Source organism: Equus asinus, chromosome 25 (assembly GCF_041296235.1).
Source record: "Equus asinus isolate D_3611 breed Donkey chromosome 25, EquAss-T2T_v2, whole genome shotgun sequence".
Taxonomy (NCBI): Eukaryota; Metazoa; Chordata; class Mammalia; order Perissodactyla; family Equidae; genus Equus; species Equus asinus.
In genome coordinates this window covers 54,263,874-54,276,125 of record NC_091814.1, presented here as the reverse complement: position 1 = coordinate 54,276,125, position 12,252 = coordinate 54,263,874, and the positions used below count along the sequence as shown (strand labels likewise).

At 36.7% G+C, this 12,252-nt stretch overlaps 1 protein-coding gene across 6 annotated transcripts in view; it reads left to right on the top strand.

Moving 5' to 3' along the window:
- Positions 1-12,252, top strand: part of LOC106822939 (zona pellucida sperm-binding protein 3 receptor-like) — a 51,239-nt gene that overhangs the window by 21,939 nt on the left and 17,048 nt on the right. For 5 of the 6 annotated variants that reach the window (XM_070497526.1, XM_070497524.1, XM_070497525.1 and 2 more), the window contains exon 9: positions 12,039-12,236. In XM_070497526.1, the coding sequence (XP_070353627.1) occupies positions 12,039-12,236 (198 nt within the window). The remainder of the gene's footprint in view (positions 1-12,038; positions 12,237-12,252) is intronic. The other variant, XM_070497527.1, reaches the window with a different exon arrangement.

Sequence of the window (12,252 nt, the reverse complement as noted above, 5' to 3'; positions counted from 1 at the left end):
ATAAATTAAGCCACTTGATGTTGTTTCACAAGTTATTATAGGTCTGCTTTTTTTTCAGTCTTTTTTTCTCTTGGAGTTTCATTTTTGATTATTGCTGTGTGTTAAAGTATCTTAATCTTTTCTTCTGGAATGTCTAATCTAATATAAATCTGAGTGAATTTTTATCTCAGACACTCATCTGTAGGTGAGACATCTCAACTACGTTTTTTCATTTCTAAAATTTGACTTGTATCATTTTTTATATCTTTAATATCTCTACTTAACATGTTCAATCTTTCTTCTATATTCTTAAGATATAGAATATAGTTATAATAACAATTTCAGTGTCTTTATTTGCTAATTCTATCATGTGTGTCATTTTGGGGTTCATTTCTATTGATTGAGTTTTCTCTTCATTATGTGTTATATTTTCCTTGACTCTTTTTACATAGTTTTTTAGTAGGATGTCAGATATTTTGAATTTGATATTTTCATGCTGTATCTTTTTTTATTGAGTTCATAATAGTTTATAACATTGTAAAATTTCAGTTGTACATTATTATTTGTCAGCCACCATATACATGTGCCCTTTTACCCCTTATACCCACCACCCAAACAATTTCCCCTCTGGTAATCACTACTCTGTTCTCTGTGTCCATGTGTTTGTTTATATTCCATATATGAGTGAAATCATATGATGTTTATCTTTCTCTGTCTGGCTTATTTTAATACTCTCAATGTCCATCCATGTTGTTTCAAATGGGACGATTTTGTCTTTTTATGGCTGAATAATATTCCATTGTATATATATACACCACATCTTCTTTATCCATTCATTAGTAGTTGGGCACTGGGATTGCTTCCACGTCTTGGCTATTGTGGATAGTGCTGCAATGAACATAGGGGAGCATAAGTCTCTGAATTGTTGATTTCAAGTTGTTTGGGTAAATACCCAGTAGTGGGATAGCTGGGTCATATGGTTTTTCTATTTTTAGTCTTTTGAGAAATCTCCATACTGTTTTCATAGTGGCTGCACTAGTTTGCATTCCTAGCAGCAGTGTATTAGGGTTCCCTTTTCTCCACATCCTCCTCAACAGTTGTTATTCTTGTCTTGGTAATTATAGCCATTCTAACAAGTGTAAGGTCATATCTCATTGTAGTTTTGATTTGCATTTCCCTAATGATTAGTGATGTTGAACATCTTTCATGTGCCTGTCGGCCATCTGTATATCTTATTGGAAAAATGTCTGTTCATATCCTCTGCCCATTTTTTGAGAGGGTTGTTTGTTTTTTTGTTGTTGAGTTGCATGATTTCTTTATATATTTTGGAGATTAACCCCTTGTCGGATATATGATTTTCAAATATTTTCTCCCAGTTGGTGGGTTGTCTTTTCATTTTGTTCCTGGTTTCCTTTGCTTTGCAGAGGAAAAAAGCTCTTTAGTCTGATGAAAGCCCATTTGTTTAATTTTTTCTTTTAGTTTACCTTGCCTGAGTAGATAGGATATTCAATAAGATGCTTCTAAGATGGATCTCAAAGAGTGTACTACCTGTATTTTCTTCTAGGAGTTTTATGGTTCTGTATGTTACCTTCAAGTCTTTAATCCATTTTTATTTAATTTTGTGTATGGCAAAAGATAATTGTCTACTTTCATTCTTTTGCATGTGGCTGTCCAGTTTTCCCAACACCATTTATTGAAGAGACTTTCCTTTCTCCATTGTATGTTCTTGGCTCCTTTGTCGAAGATTAGCTGTCTGTAGATGTGCGGTTTTACCTCTGGGCTTTCAATTCTGTTCCGTTGATCTATGTGCCTGTTTTTGTACCAATACCATGCTGTTTTGACTATTATCACTTTGTGGTATATTTTGAGTTCAGGGATTGTGATGCCTCTGGCTTTGTTCTTTTTTCTCAGGATTGCTTTAGCTATTCAGGGTCTTTTGTTGTCCCATATGAATTTTAGGATTCTTTCTTCTATGTCTATGAAGAATGTCACTGGGATTCTGATTTGGATTGTATTGAATCTATAGATTGCTTTAGGTAGTATGGACATTTTAACTATGTTTATTCTTCCAGTCCATGTGCATGGAATATAATTCCATTTCTTTATGTCATCATCAATTTCTTTCAATAATGTTTTCTAGTTTTCAGTGTACAGGTCTTTCATCACCTTGGTTACATTTATTCCTAGATATTTTATTCTTTTTGTTGCAATTGTAAATTGGATTGTATTCTTGAATTCTCTTTCTGTTAGCTGGTTGTTAAAGGATAGAAATGCAAGTGATTTTTGTAAGCTGATTTTGTACCCTGCAACTTTCTGTAGTTGTTGATTATTTCCAATAGTTTTCTTATGATAGGGTTTTCTATATAGAGAACCATGTCATCTGCAAACAGCAAGAGTTTCACTTCTTTCTCACCAATTTGGATACCTTTCATTTCTTTTTCTTGCCTAATTGCTCTGGCCAAAACCTCCAGTACTATGTTGACTAAGAGTGGCAAGAGTGGGCACCCTTGTCTTGTTCTTGTTCTCAGAGGAATGGATTTCAGTTTTTTCCCATTGAATATGATGTTGGCTGTGGGTTTGTCATATATGGCCTTTATCATGTTGAGGTACTTTCCTTCTGTACCCATTTTATTGAAAGCCATATCATAAACAGATGTTGGATCTTGTCAAATGTTTTCTTTGCATCTATCGAGATGATCATGTGATTCTCATTCCTCATTTTGTTAATTTGGTGTACCATATTGATTGATTTGAGGATGTTGAAGCATCACTGTGTCCCTGGTATAAATCTCACTTGATCATGGTGTATTATCCTTTTAACATATTGCTGTATTTGGTTTGCCAATATTTTGTTGAGGATTTTGGCATCTATGTTCTTCAGTGACATTGGCCTGTAATTTTCCTTCTTTGTGTTGTCCTTGTCTGGCTTTGAGATCATGGTGATGTTGGCCTTATAGAATGAGTTAGAAAGTGTCCTGTCTTCTTCAATTTTTTGGAATAGTTTGAGAAGGATAGATATTAAATCTTCTTTGAATGTTTGGTAGAATTCTCCAGAGAAGTCATCTGTTCCTGGACTTTATTTGGGGGGAGGTTTTGGATTACTGTCTCAATCTCTTTACTTGTGACTGGTCTATTCAGATTCTCTATTTCTTTTTGATTCAGTTTTGGGAGATTGTACGAGTCTAAGAATTCATCCATTTCTTCTAGATTGTCCAATTTTGTGGCATATAGTCATTCATAGTATTTCTTATAATCCTTTGTATTTCTGTGGTATCCATTGTAATTTCTCCTCTTTCATTTTTAATTTTATTTAGTTGAGGTTTTTCTCCTTTTTCTAGGTGAGTCTGCCTAGGGATTTGTCAATTTTGTTTATTTTCTCAAAGAACCAGCTCTTAGTTTCATTAATTTTTTCTACTGTTATTTTTGTTCTTATCTATTTCTCCTCTAATTTTTATTATTTCCCTCCTTTTGCTGACTTTGGCCTTTGTCTGTTTTCTTTTTCTAGTACGATTAGGTATAGTTGAAAATTGCTTGCTTGAGATTTTTCTTGTTTGTTAAGGTGGGCCTGTATTGCTATTAATTTCCCTCTTAGGACCACTTTTGCTGCATCCCATAAGAGTTGGTATGGCCTATTTTCATTTTCATTTGTCTCCAGATATTTTTTTATTTCTCCTTTAATTTCTCTGATGATCCATTGGTTGTTCAGTAACATGTTGTTTAGTCTCTACATCTTTATCCTCTTCCCAGCTTTTTTCTTGTAGTTGATTTCTAGTTTCACAGCATTATTGTCAGAAAAGATGCTTGATATGATTTCAATCTTTTCAAATTTATTGAGGCTTGCCTTGTTTCCCTATATGTGGTCTCTTTGAGAATGTTCCATGTGCACGTGAGAAGAATGTGTATTCTGCTGGTTTTGGATGGAGTGTTCTATATATATCTATTAAGTCCATCTTGTGTGGTTTTTGTTTAATTCCACTATTTCCTTGTTGACTTTCTGCCTGGATGATCTATCCATTGTTGTAAGTGGTGTGTTGAGGTCCCCTATTACTATTGTGTTGCTGTTAATTTCTTCTTTTAGGTCTGTTAATGGTTGCTTTACATACTTTGGTGCTCTTGTGTTAGGTGCATGTATATTTATAAGTGTTATGTCCTCTTGGTAGAGTGTCCCTTTTATCATTACATACTGCCTCTCTTTGTCTCTCATTGCCTTTTTTATCTTGAAGTCTACTTTGTCTGATGTAAGTATGGCAACCCTGCTGTTTGCCATTAGCTTAGAGTATCATCTTCCATCAGTTCACTCTGAGCCTTTGTTTGTCTTTAGAGCTGAGATGTGTTTCTTGGAGGCAACATATTGTTGGGTCTTGTTTTCTAATCCTTCCCGCTGCTTTCTGTCTTTTGATTGGAGAATTGAATCAATTTACATTTAGAGTGATTATTGACTTATGAGATCTTAATACTGTCATTTTATCACTTGTTTTCTGGTTGTTCTGTATTTCTCCTGTTTCTCATCCCGTGTATTTCCGACTGCCAACTCAGTTTGGTGATTCTCTATGATGGTTTTCTCAGTTTTCTCTTTATTTATCATTTGTGTCTCTGTTGTGATTTTTTGTTTAGTGGTTATGGTGAGGTTTGTGTAAAAGATCTCATAGATGAGGTAGTCTATTTTCTGACAGCCTCTTATTTCCTTATTCTAAGCAGGTTCCATCCCTTTCCTCTTCCATGTCTTAGTTATTGTTGTGACAATTTATTCTGTTTTGTGTTGTGAGTTTCTGATTAAAATGAAGCGATTATAGTTATTTTTAATGCTTTCCTCCTTTTATCTTTAATGTTATAATTAAGTGTTTGCTAACCCGTTCTGACAGAGAGCTGAAATTTTCTGATTCTGTCTCTCTATTTATCTCCTTGCTCAAGGCTTTGTAAACTTTTTCTCTTTTTTTCAGATATGAAGGCCTTCTTGATCATTTCTTGTACGGGGGAGGTGGGTCTTGTGGTGATGAACTCCCTCAGCTTTTATTTATCTGGGAAAATTTTTATTTCTCCATTGTATCTGAAGGATAATTTCACTGGATAGAGTATTCTTGGCTGAAAGTTTTTGTTTTTCAGAATTTTGAATGTATCGTTCCACTCTCTCCTAGCCTGTAAGGTTTCTGCTGAGAAATCTGCTGAAAGCCTGATAGGGGTTCCTTTGTAGGTTATTTTCGTCTGCCTTGCTGCCCTTAATATGTTTTCTTTGTCATTGACTTCTGTCAGTTTGACTAATATGTGCCTTGGAGAAGGTCTTTTTAAACAGATGTAACTAGGAGTTCTATTCTCTTCATTTACATGTAATTCCAGCTCCTTCCTGAGGTTTGGGAAGTTCTCAGCTATTATTTCTTTGAAGAAGCTCTCTGCTCCTTTCTCCCTCCATTCTTCCTCTTGAATACCTATAACCTTTATGTTGCATTTTCTAATTGAGTCAAATATTTCTCATAGAATTTCTTCATTTCTTTTTAGTCTCAGTTCTCTCTCCTCCTCATCTGAAGCATTTCTATTTTCCTGTCCTCTAAATTACTAATTCTGTCCTCCATTATATCAGCTCTGTTTTTTAAGGATTCCAGATTTTTTCTTTATCTCATTCATTGTGCTCTTCATCTCCAGCATTTATAATTGGGTTTGGGTTTCTTTATGGCTTCAGTCTCTTTTGTGAAGAATTCCCTCTGTTCATTAGTTTTATTCCTAATTTCTTTGAACTGTCTTTCTGAGTTTTCTTGTACCTCACTGAGTTTCTTTATGATAAGTATTTTTAATTCCCTGCCACTTAGATTGTAAATTTCTGTGACTTCCGGATTGATTTCTGGGTACTTGTCATTTTCCTTCTGGTCTGGAGTGTTAATATACTTCTTCATGCTATTTGATGGGGTGGACTTCTGCGATTGCATAGAGGTAGTATCTGGTTGCAGACTCCACCTGCCACCACTGGGGGCAGAGGAGCTCTATTTTCTGAGCCCACTGCAACCCCTGCCAGATGTGCCTGTCTGTTGGAAGCTGTTATGACAGGGCCCATCTGCATTTCCTTGCTGCCTACCACTGCTTTATACATGTAAGTGCAGCCATCCCATGAGCTCCCACTCTTCACTCACTGTCTGCCCACCTGGAATACTCGGTTTTGTGGGGATGCCCCCACAATTGCTTAGCCACCTCATTGTGGAGCATTTCTGTGTGCTGGGAGGCAACTCCAAGAGTGAAAGCATTCTTGTGGAGGGCTGCCTTTTCTCCCTTCTCCTCTCGGAGTCCCATGCTGACCACCACATGAGGTCCTGCACTCTAGATTGCTGCCCGCTGCCACTGGGGGAAGGAAAGGAGATCCACTCACATCCTCCCACTGCCTCCCATGGGAGCCTGAACACCCCTCCCCCACCTTCAGATATATGGCTGTGTGGATCTCTCATTCATCTATGGTGTTGTGTGAACGTCCTCTGTTGGTTGATGAATGTCCTTTTCATTGTATCTTAGGGAGGCAAGACTAAGGGAAGAACTCATTCCGCCACAAGGCTGAGATCACTCCCCAAATTTCATGACTTTTTAAAATACTTTCTCCACCACCTGCCCACCGGTCAGGATATTTTCTATTCATTTAAAATCTCCTTAAGTTTTTCTCTGGGACACAGTTAAGTTACTTGGAAACTAATTGATCATTTTGAGCCTTGCTTTTTAGCTTTGTCTGGAAGGAACAGAGAAGCATCCTAAACAGGAAATATTCTTCTGATTACTCTATCAATATCCCATGAAATATGAGGCTTTCCACTGTATCTGGTGGGAACATGAACCACGCCAGGCCTATGTGAGCTCCAGGATTGTTCTCCCTGCTCCTTTTGGGCAGCTCTTCACCTAGCCTTGGTATTTCCTTACATGCATGTACTGATCAGTACTCAGCTGAAACTGAAAGAAGGTCTTCTGAAGATGTCCAATTCTCTCTCTCTGGTCAGCTGTTTCCTCTTCATTACTCTGCCCTGTGAACCCTGACTTCTTTCACCTTCCATGGACTCTCAACTCTGTTTCCTTAAGTCCTTAAGAATATTCAGGCAGAGCAGAAGCCTCTGCCGTGGTTCTCCACAATCTGGTGGGAGCGTGAAAACTCTCCAGACTGCAGCCATCAAAGAGCTTTCCTCATTTGTTTCCCCACTATTAGGTATTACTGTCTTGTGTTGCTTGATACTTTATGTCTAAAAACACTATTTCACTTATTTTTTCCTTTTGTCCTTTTAAATTGTTTCAGGCTGGAGGGTGAATCCTGTCCCTGTCACTCCATCTTGACCAGAAGCAGAAATCCAAATGAAAGTTCTATAGTTCTTTCTCTTCAATTGGCATCAAAAGAGAAAAATCCTGACCTTAAGCAATAGCTAAGTTTCATCCTATGTATTATCTCTAAAGCTGATATAAAACTATGAAAGTATTTATTTCTTCATCCTGGAGGACAGAGAATGAGAGGTATCCATAGGTTAATAAAGTCTTGCCAGGAGGTGTAAGTTAATAGGCAGCTCCAGAATGATGTACCCCCAGGAAGATCACAAAGAAATGAAATGAGAATTTACTTATTGTTATCCACGAAAAGTTTTTGGAAATTAACATTTTATACAGTCTTGCTTTAGCACCTAAGTTTTACAACACTTTTTTGAAGACTAACTCACACATAAAAGTACATAGTAAACACACTCATGTAACCACAATGAGAGTCAAAAAATAGGTCACTATTACTACCCCAGATATCCCTCATTTCTCTAGCCAATCACCAATCCCACTTTCCTGCCCACAGGTAAACGTTTTGCTAACTTCTAACACTTATTATTGAACTTTATAAAAACAGAATTATTTGGTCTTTCGATTTTGCTTCTTTTGATCAACATGATGTTTTATGAGATTCATCCATATTATGGGTTGGAGCTGTGGTATGTTTATTTTTATTTCTGTTTAGTGTTCTCTTGTAAAGATATACACCTTACGTATTCATTCTGCTCTTGCTGAGTATTTGGCTTGTCTCCAGTTTAGAGTTATTAAGAATGACGCTGCTTTGAGCATGCTTGTATACATCTTTGGGCGTACATGTAATGCATGTGTGCTGATCACGTCTCCAAGAGTGAAATTGCCTTGACATGGGAATATAAATATGTGCAAAATTAGTAGACAATCCCAAATTTTTCAAAATAGTACTCCATATGATTTCAGTCCTTAAAATTTGTTGAGATTTGCTCCATTGCAAAGCATATAGTTATTTTTTTTTGTAAATATTCAGTGTGCTATTGGAAAGATGTGTATCCTGCAATTTGGGGTGCAATATTGTATGTATGACAGTTAGATCCACTTTGTTAATGGTGTCGTTCAAACCTATATCCATTTCTATACTGATTTCTTGTCTGTTTGTTCTATCAGTTACTGAGAAAGAAAGAAAGGTTTGTTTGAGGATTTGTGTATCTTTTTAGTCTCTTTTAAAACAATTTTTTGCTTTACATATTTTGAGGCTATGCTACTAGACGCATACAAATTTAGAGTAGTATATTTTTCTGGGGAATTTAACCTTTTATTGTTATGAAATGATGCTTTTTATCATTGTAATTATCTTTAAATTCTACTTTTTATATTAATATAACTCCAATAGCTTTTTTTCACCCTGCTTTTTCTCCCAAAAGCCACCCAGTACATAGTTGTATATTTTAGTTGTGGGTCCTTCTAGTTGTGGCATGTGGGACATCGCCTCAGCATGGCCTGATGAGCGGTGCCGTGTCCACACCCAGGATTCAAACCAGTGAAACCCTGGACTGCTGAAGCGGAGCATGCAAACTTAACCGCTCAGCCAAAGGGCCGGCCCCTAACAATCTTCTTTTTTTTTTTTTTTTTTTTTTTAGCTCCAACAGCTTTGAGTTAATGTTTGCATGGTTTATCATCTTTTAGTCTTTTACCTTTAAAGTTTCTGTAATTTTAGGGGCTGGCCCCGTGGCCGAATGGTTAAGTTCGCGTGCTCTGCTGCAGGTGGCCCAGTGTTTCGTTGGTTCGAATCCTGGGCACGGACGTGGCACTGCTCATCAAACCATGCTGAGGCAGCGTCCCACATGCCACAACTAGAAGGACCCACAACGAAGAATATACAACTATGTACTGGGGGACTTTGGGGAGAAAAAGGAAAAAATACAATCTTTAAAGTTTCTGTAATTTTATGTTTTAAGTGTATGTTGGAAGCAGGAATATTATTAGATATTTTAATCCTGCTTGACAATCTTCATGATTTGATTAGAGCACTTAGTCTGTGTACAGTTAATGTAGTTCTCGGTATATTTGGATTTATATCTAGCATCTTACTATTTCCTATATTTTCTGCTTGTCTTATATATTTTCTTCTTTTAAATTGATGATTGTTTTACTTTTCCCATTTTTTTACCTATCTACTTGGTATTTATGTACTTTTCACTATTTTTTTTGGAGTTTATGCATTCCTACTTTTTAATCTAACATAGCTTATTACTTTTGCTTCTTCCTGAGCAATGCAAAGCCTTAGAAATCTTTAACTTGATTTAATCCCACCTAATTTATATGCTTTTGTTTTTGTGTATTTCAATTCTATATGTGCCTTAAAATCTATAATATATTATTATTATCATTATTATTACTGTGGTTATTGTTATTGTTTTAATAAGTTAAATTTGTTTAGATTTATCCACATAATTACAATTTTTTTGCTTCTTCTTCTCTCCTAATTCTTATATCTACAATCATTTCCTTTGCCTAATGAACATTCTTTAGTTTCCTTTAGTGACAGCCTACTGATGATAAATAATTTCCTTTTTGTTTGTCTTAACATGCCTTTATTTCACTTTAACATTTGAAGATATATCTGCTGAAAATAAAAGTTTAGATTGGCAGTTATTTTCTTTGGCCACATCAAAGATTCCCTTCCATTGTCTTCCACCTTCAATTGTTTCTGTCAAGAATTTTATTCTTGGTGCCAGCCCCGTGGCCAAGTGGTTAAGTTTGCACGCTCTGCTTCGGCGGCCCACGGTTTTGCTGGTTCGGATCCTGGGCGCGGACATGGCACCACTCATCAAGCCACGCTGAGGCAGCAGCCCACGTGGCACAACTAGAAGGACCCACAACGAAGAATATACAACTATGTACTGGGAGGCTTTGGGGAGAGAAAGGAAAAATAAAATCTTTAAAATGAAAAAAAAGAATTTTGCTCTTGATCATATCTTTGATCCTTCCAAGACCATCTGTTTTTTCCATCTGACTGCTTTTAAGATATTCTTGTCTTTGCTTTCCAGCAGTTTTTCTCAGACATACCTGGGTTTGTTTCTTTGTGTTTATCCTGCTTGAGATTCATAGTGCTTCTAGAATCTGAGGTTTGATGCCTTTCTTTGATTTTAGCAAATTTCAACTTCAAATAAATTTTGTCTTCAAATACTATTTCTGCCCTATTTTCTCTCTTCTCTCCTTCTGGTATTTCAGTTACGTTTATGTTAGGCCTTTATACAGGGTTTTCTGAATTTCCTATGCTCTTAGTGGTGTTTTTTAAATTCTTGTTTCTCAGTGCTTTATTATGAACATGAAGTCCACTAAATTGGTCTTCTTAATTCTGTCCTCTAATTCTTATCTATGTATAATCTGATATTAATTATTAATTGACTTCTTAACTTTAATTATTATACTTTTCAGCTTCAGAATTCCCACTTGTAGTGGATTTGTGGTATTGATTTCTCTACCTAAATTCTCCAAGTTGCCTTTTATTTTCTTCTACATAATAAGGCAAAGTTTTTTTGGATGCATTTTGTTTGTTTGTTTTGTAGGAAGATTGGCCCTGAGCTAATATCTGTTGTCAATCCTTCTCTTTCCTTGAGGATGCTTGTGGCTAAGCTAACATCTGTGCCAGTCTTCCTCTAATTTATATGGGATGCTGCCACAGTGTGGCTTGGCAAGCCATTCTAGGTCTGCGCCCAGGATCCAAACCTGCGAACCCCAGGCCGCCAAAGCAGAGTGCGCAAACTTAACCATTATGCCACGTGGTCAGCTCAGGCAAAGTTATTGTTAAATCAATGTTTAGTATTTCATTTTTTGGATCCTCTTAGGTCTGTTACTATTGTCTTTTGCTTTCCTTGGCTTTTAATAATCTTGTCTTGTCTCCTGTTGAAGGTTTGCTTGTTGCAGGTGGCAAGGGACACTAGGAGTTCCAAATGACCCAAATCCAATCAGAGATTGTAATGACACAAACTTAGGCTTCAGTACCTAGACATTTGGTCTATTTATAGATTATCCTTAATTCAGGGTGTAGTTCCGAAGATCCCCCAAGAGTTAGGGGTTATCAGCAAGCAACCCCCTCCACCACACACACATTGATTTCTCATCAGCTTCTTAGCCACTCAGCCATATTTTTAAGAGGAGAATTAATATACTTCTACAAAGAAAGCAGCTCTAACTTCCAGACACATCTCAGTGGATGTTTTCCTTTCTCCTTACAAAAAGGACAATTAAGATAATAAAAGTCTTGTCTTGGCACCTTAATTCTTCATGGCTTCCTCCTCAACTCAAGCTTGTCTAATTTTTGTCAAAGGAAAGGTGAGTCTGAACTGCCTAATCCATCATTACCAAAATCAGCACCTCCTTTTAAAGACTTTTAATGAAGAAAGACAGAGGGAAAGTAAGTGACAGTAACTCAACAAAACAATGACAGAATTTGGAGAAGATTCTTGGTATAATGCTTCCTTCAATTTCCTTTCTTTTTTTATTGTGGTAAGAACACTTAATATGAGATCTACCCTCTTGACAAATTTTTAAGCGTACAATACAGTATTGTTAACTACAGGCACTAGCTTGTACAGCAGCTCTCTAGAACTTATTCATCTTGTGTGACTGAAACTTAGTACTTGTTGAATAACTTCCCATTTCCCCTCCCCCCAAGCGCCTGGAGAGCACCATTTTACTCTCTGCTTCTATGAGTTTGACTATTAAAATCTTCTATAAGGTGGAGTCAGGTCTCCAGCATAGGCATGTCCTCCTGGTGATTTCGTTAAACATGAACATCACTTTTTATCTACCAGGGATATGCTGCCCCAAACCAGAGGCAACGAATATCCGAATCACGAGTGAAATAGACCCCATTGATAGGTGTGTCTATGGCGGCTATGAAGACGATATTTCATATACGTGTGATGAAGGCTTTTATCCTGCTTCTCTTCATGGAAAGAGTTCATGCCAAGAAGATGGCAAGTGGAAGCCTGTGCCAGCATGTAAGTTAGGTAAGAATATTTAGAG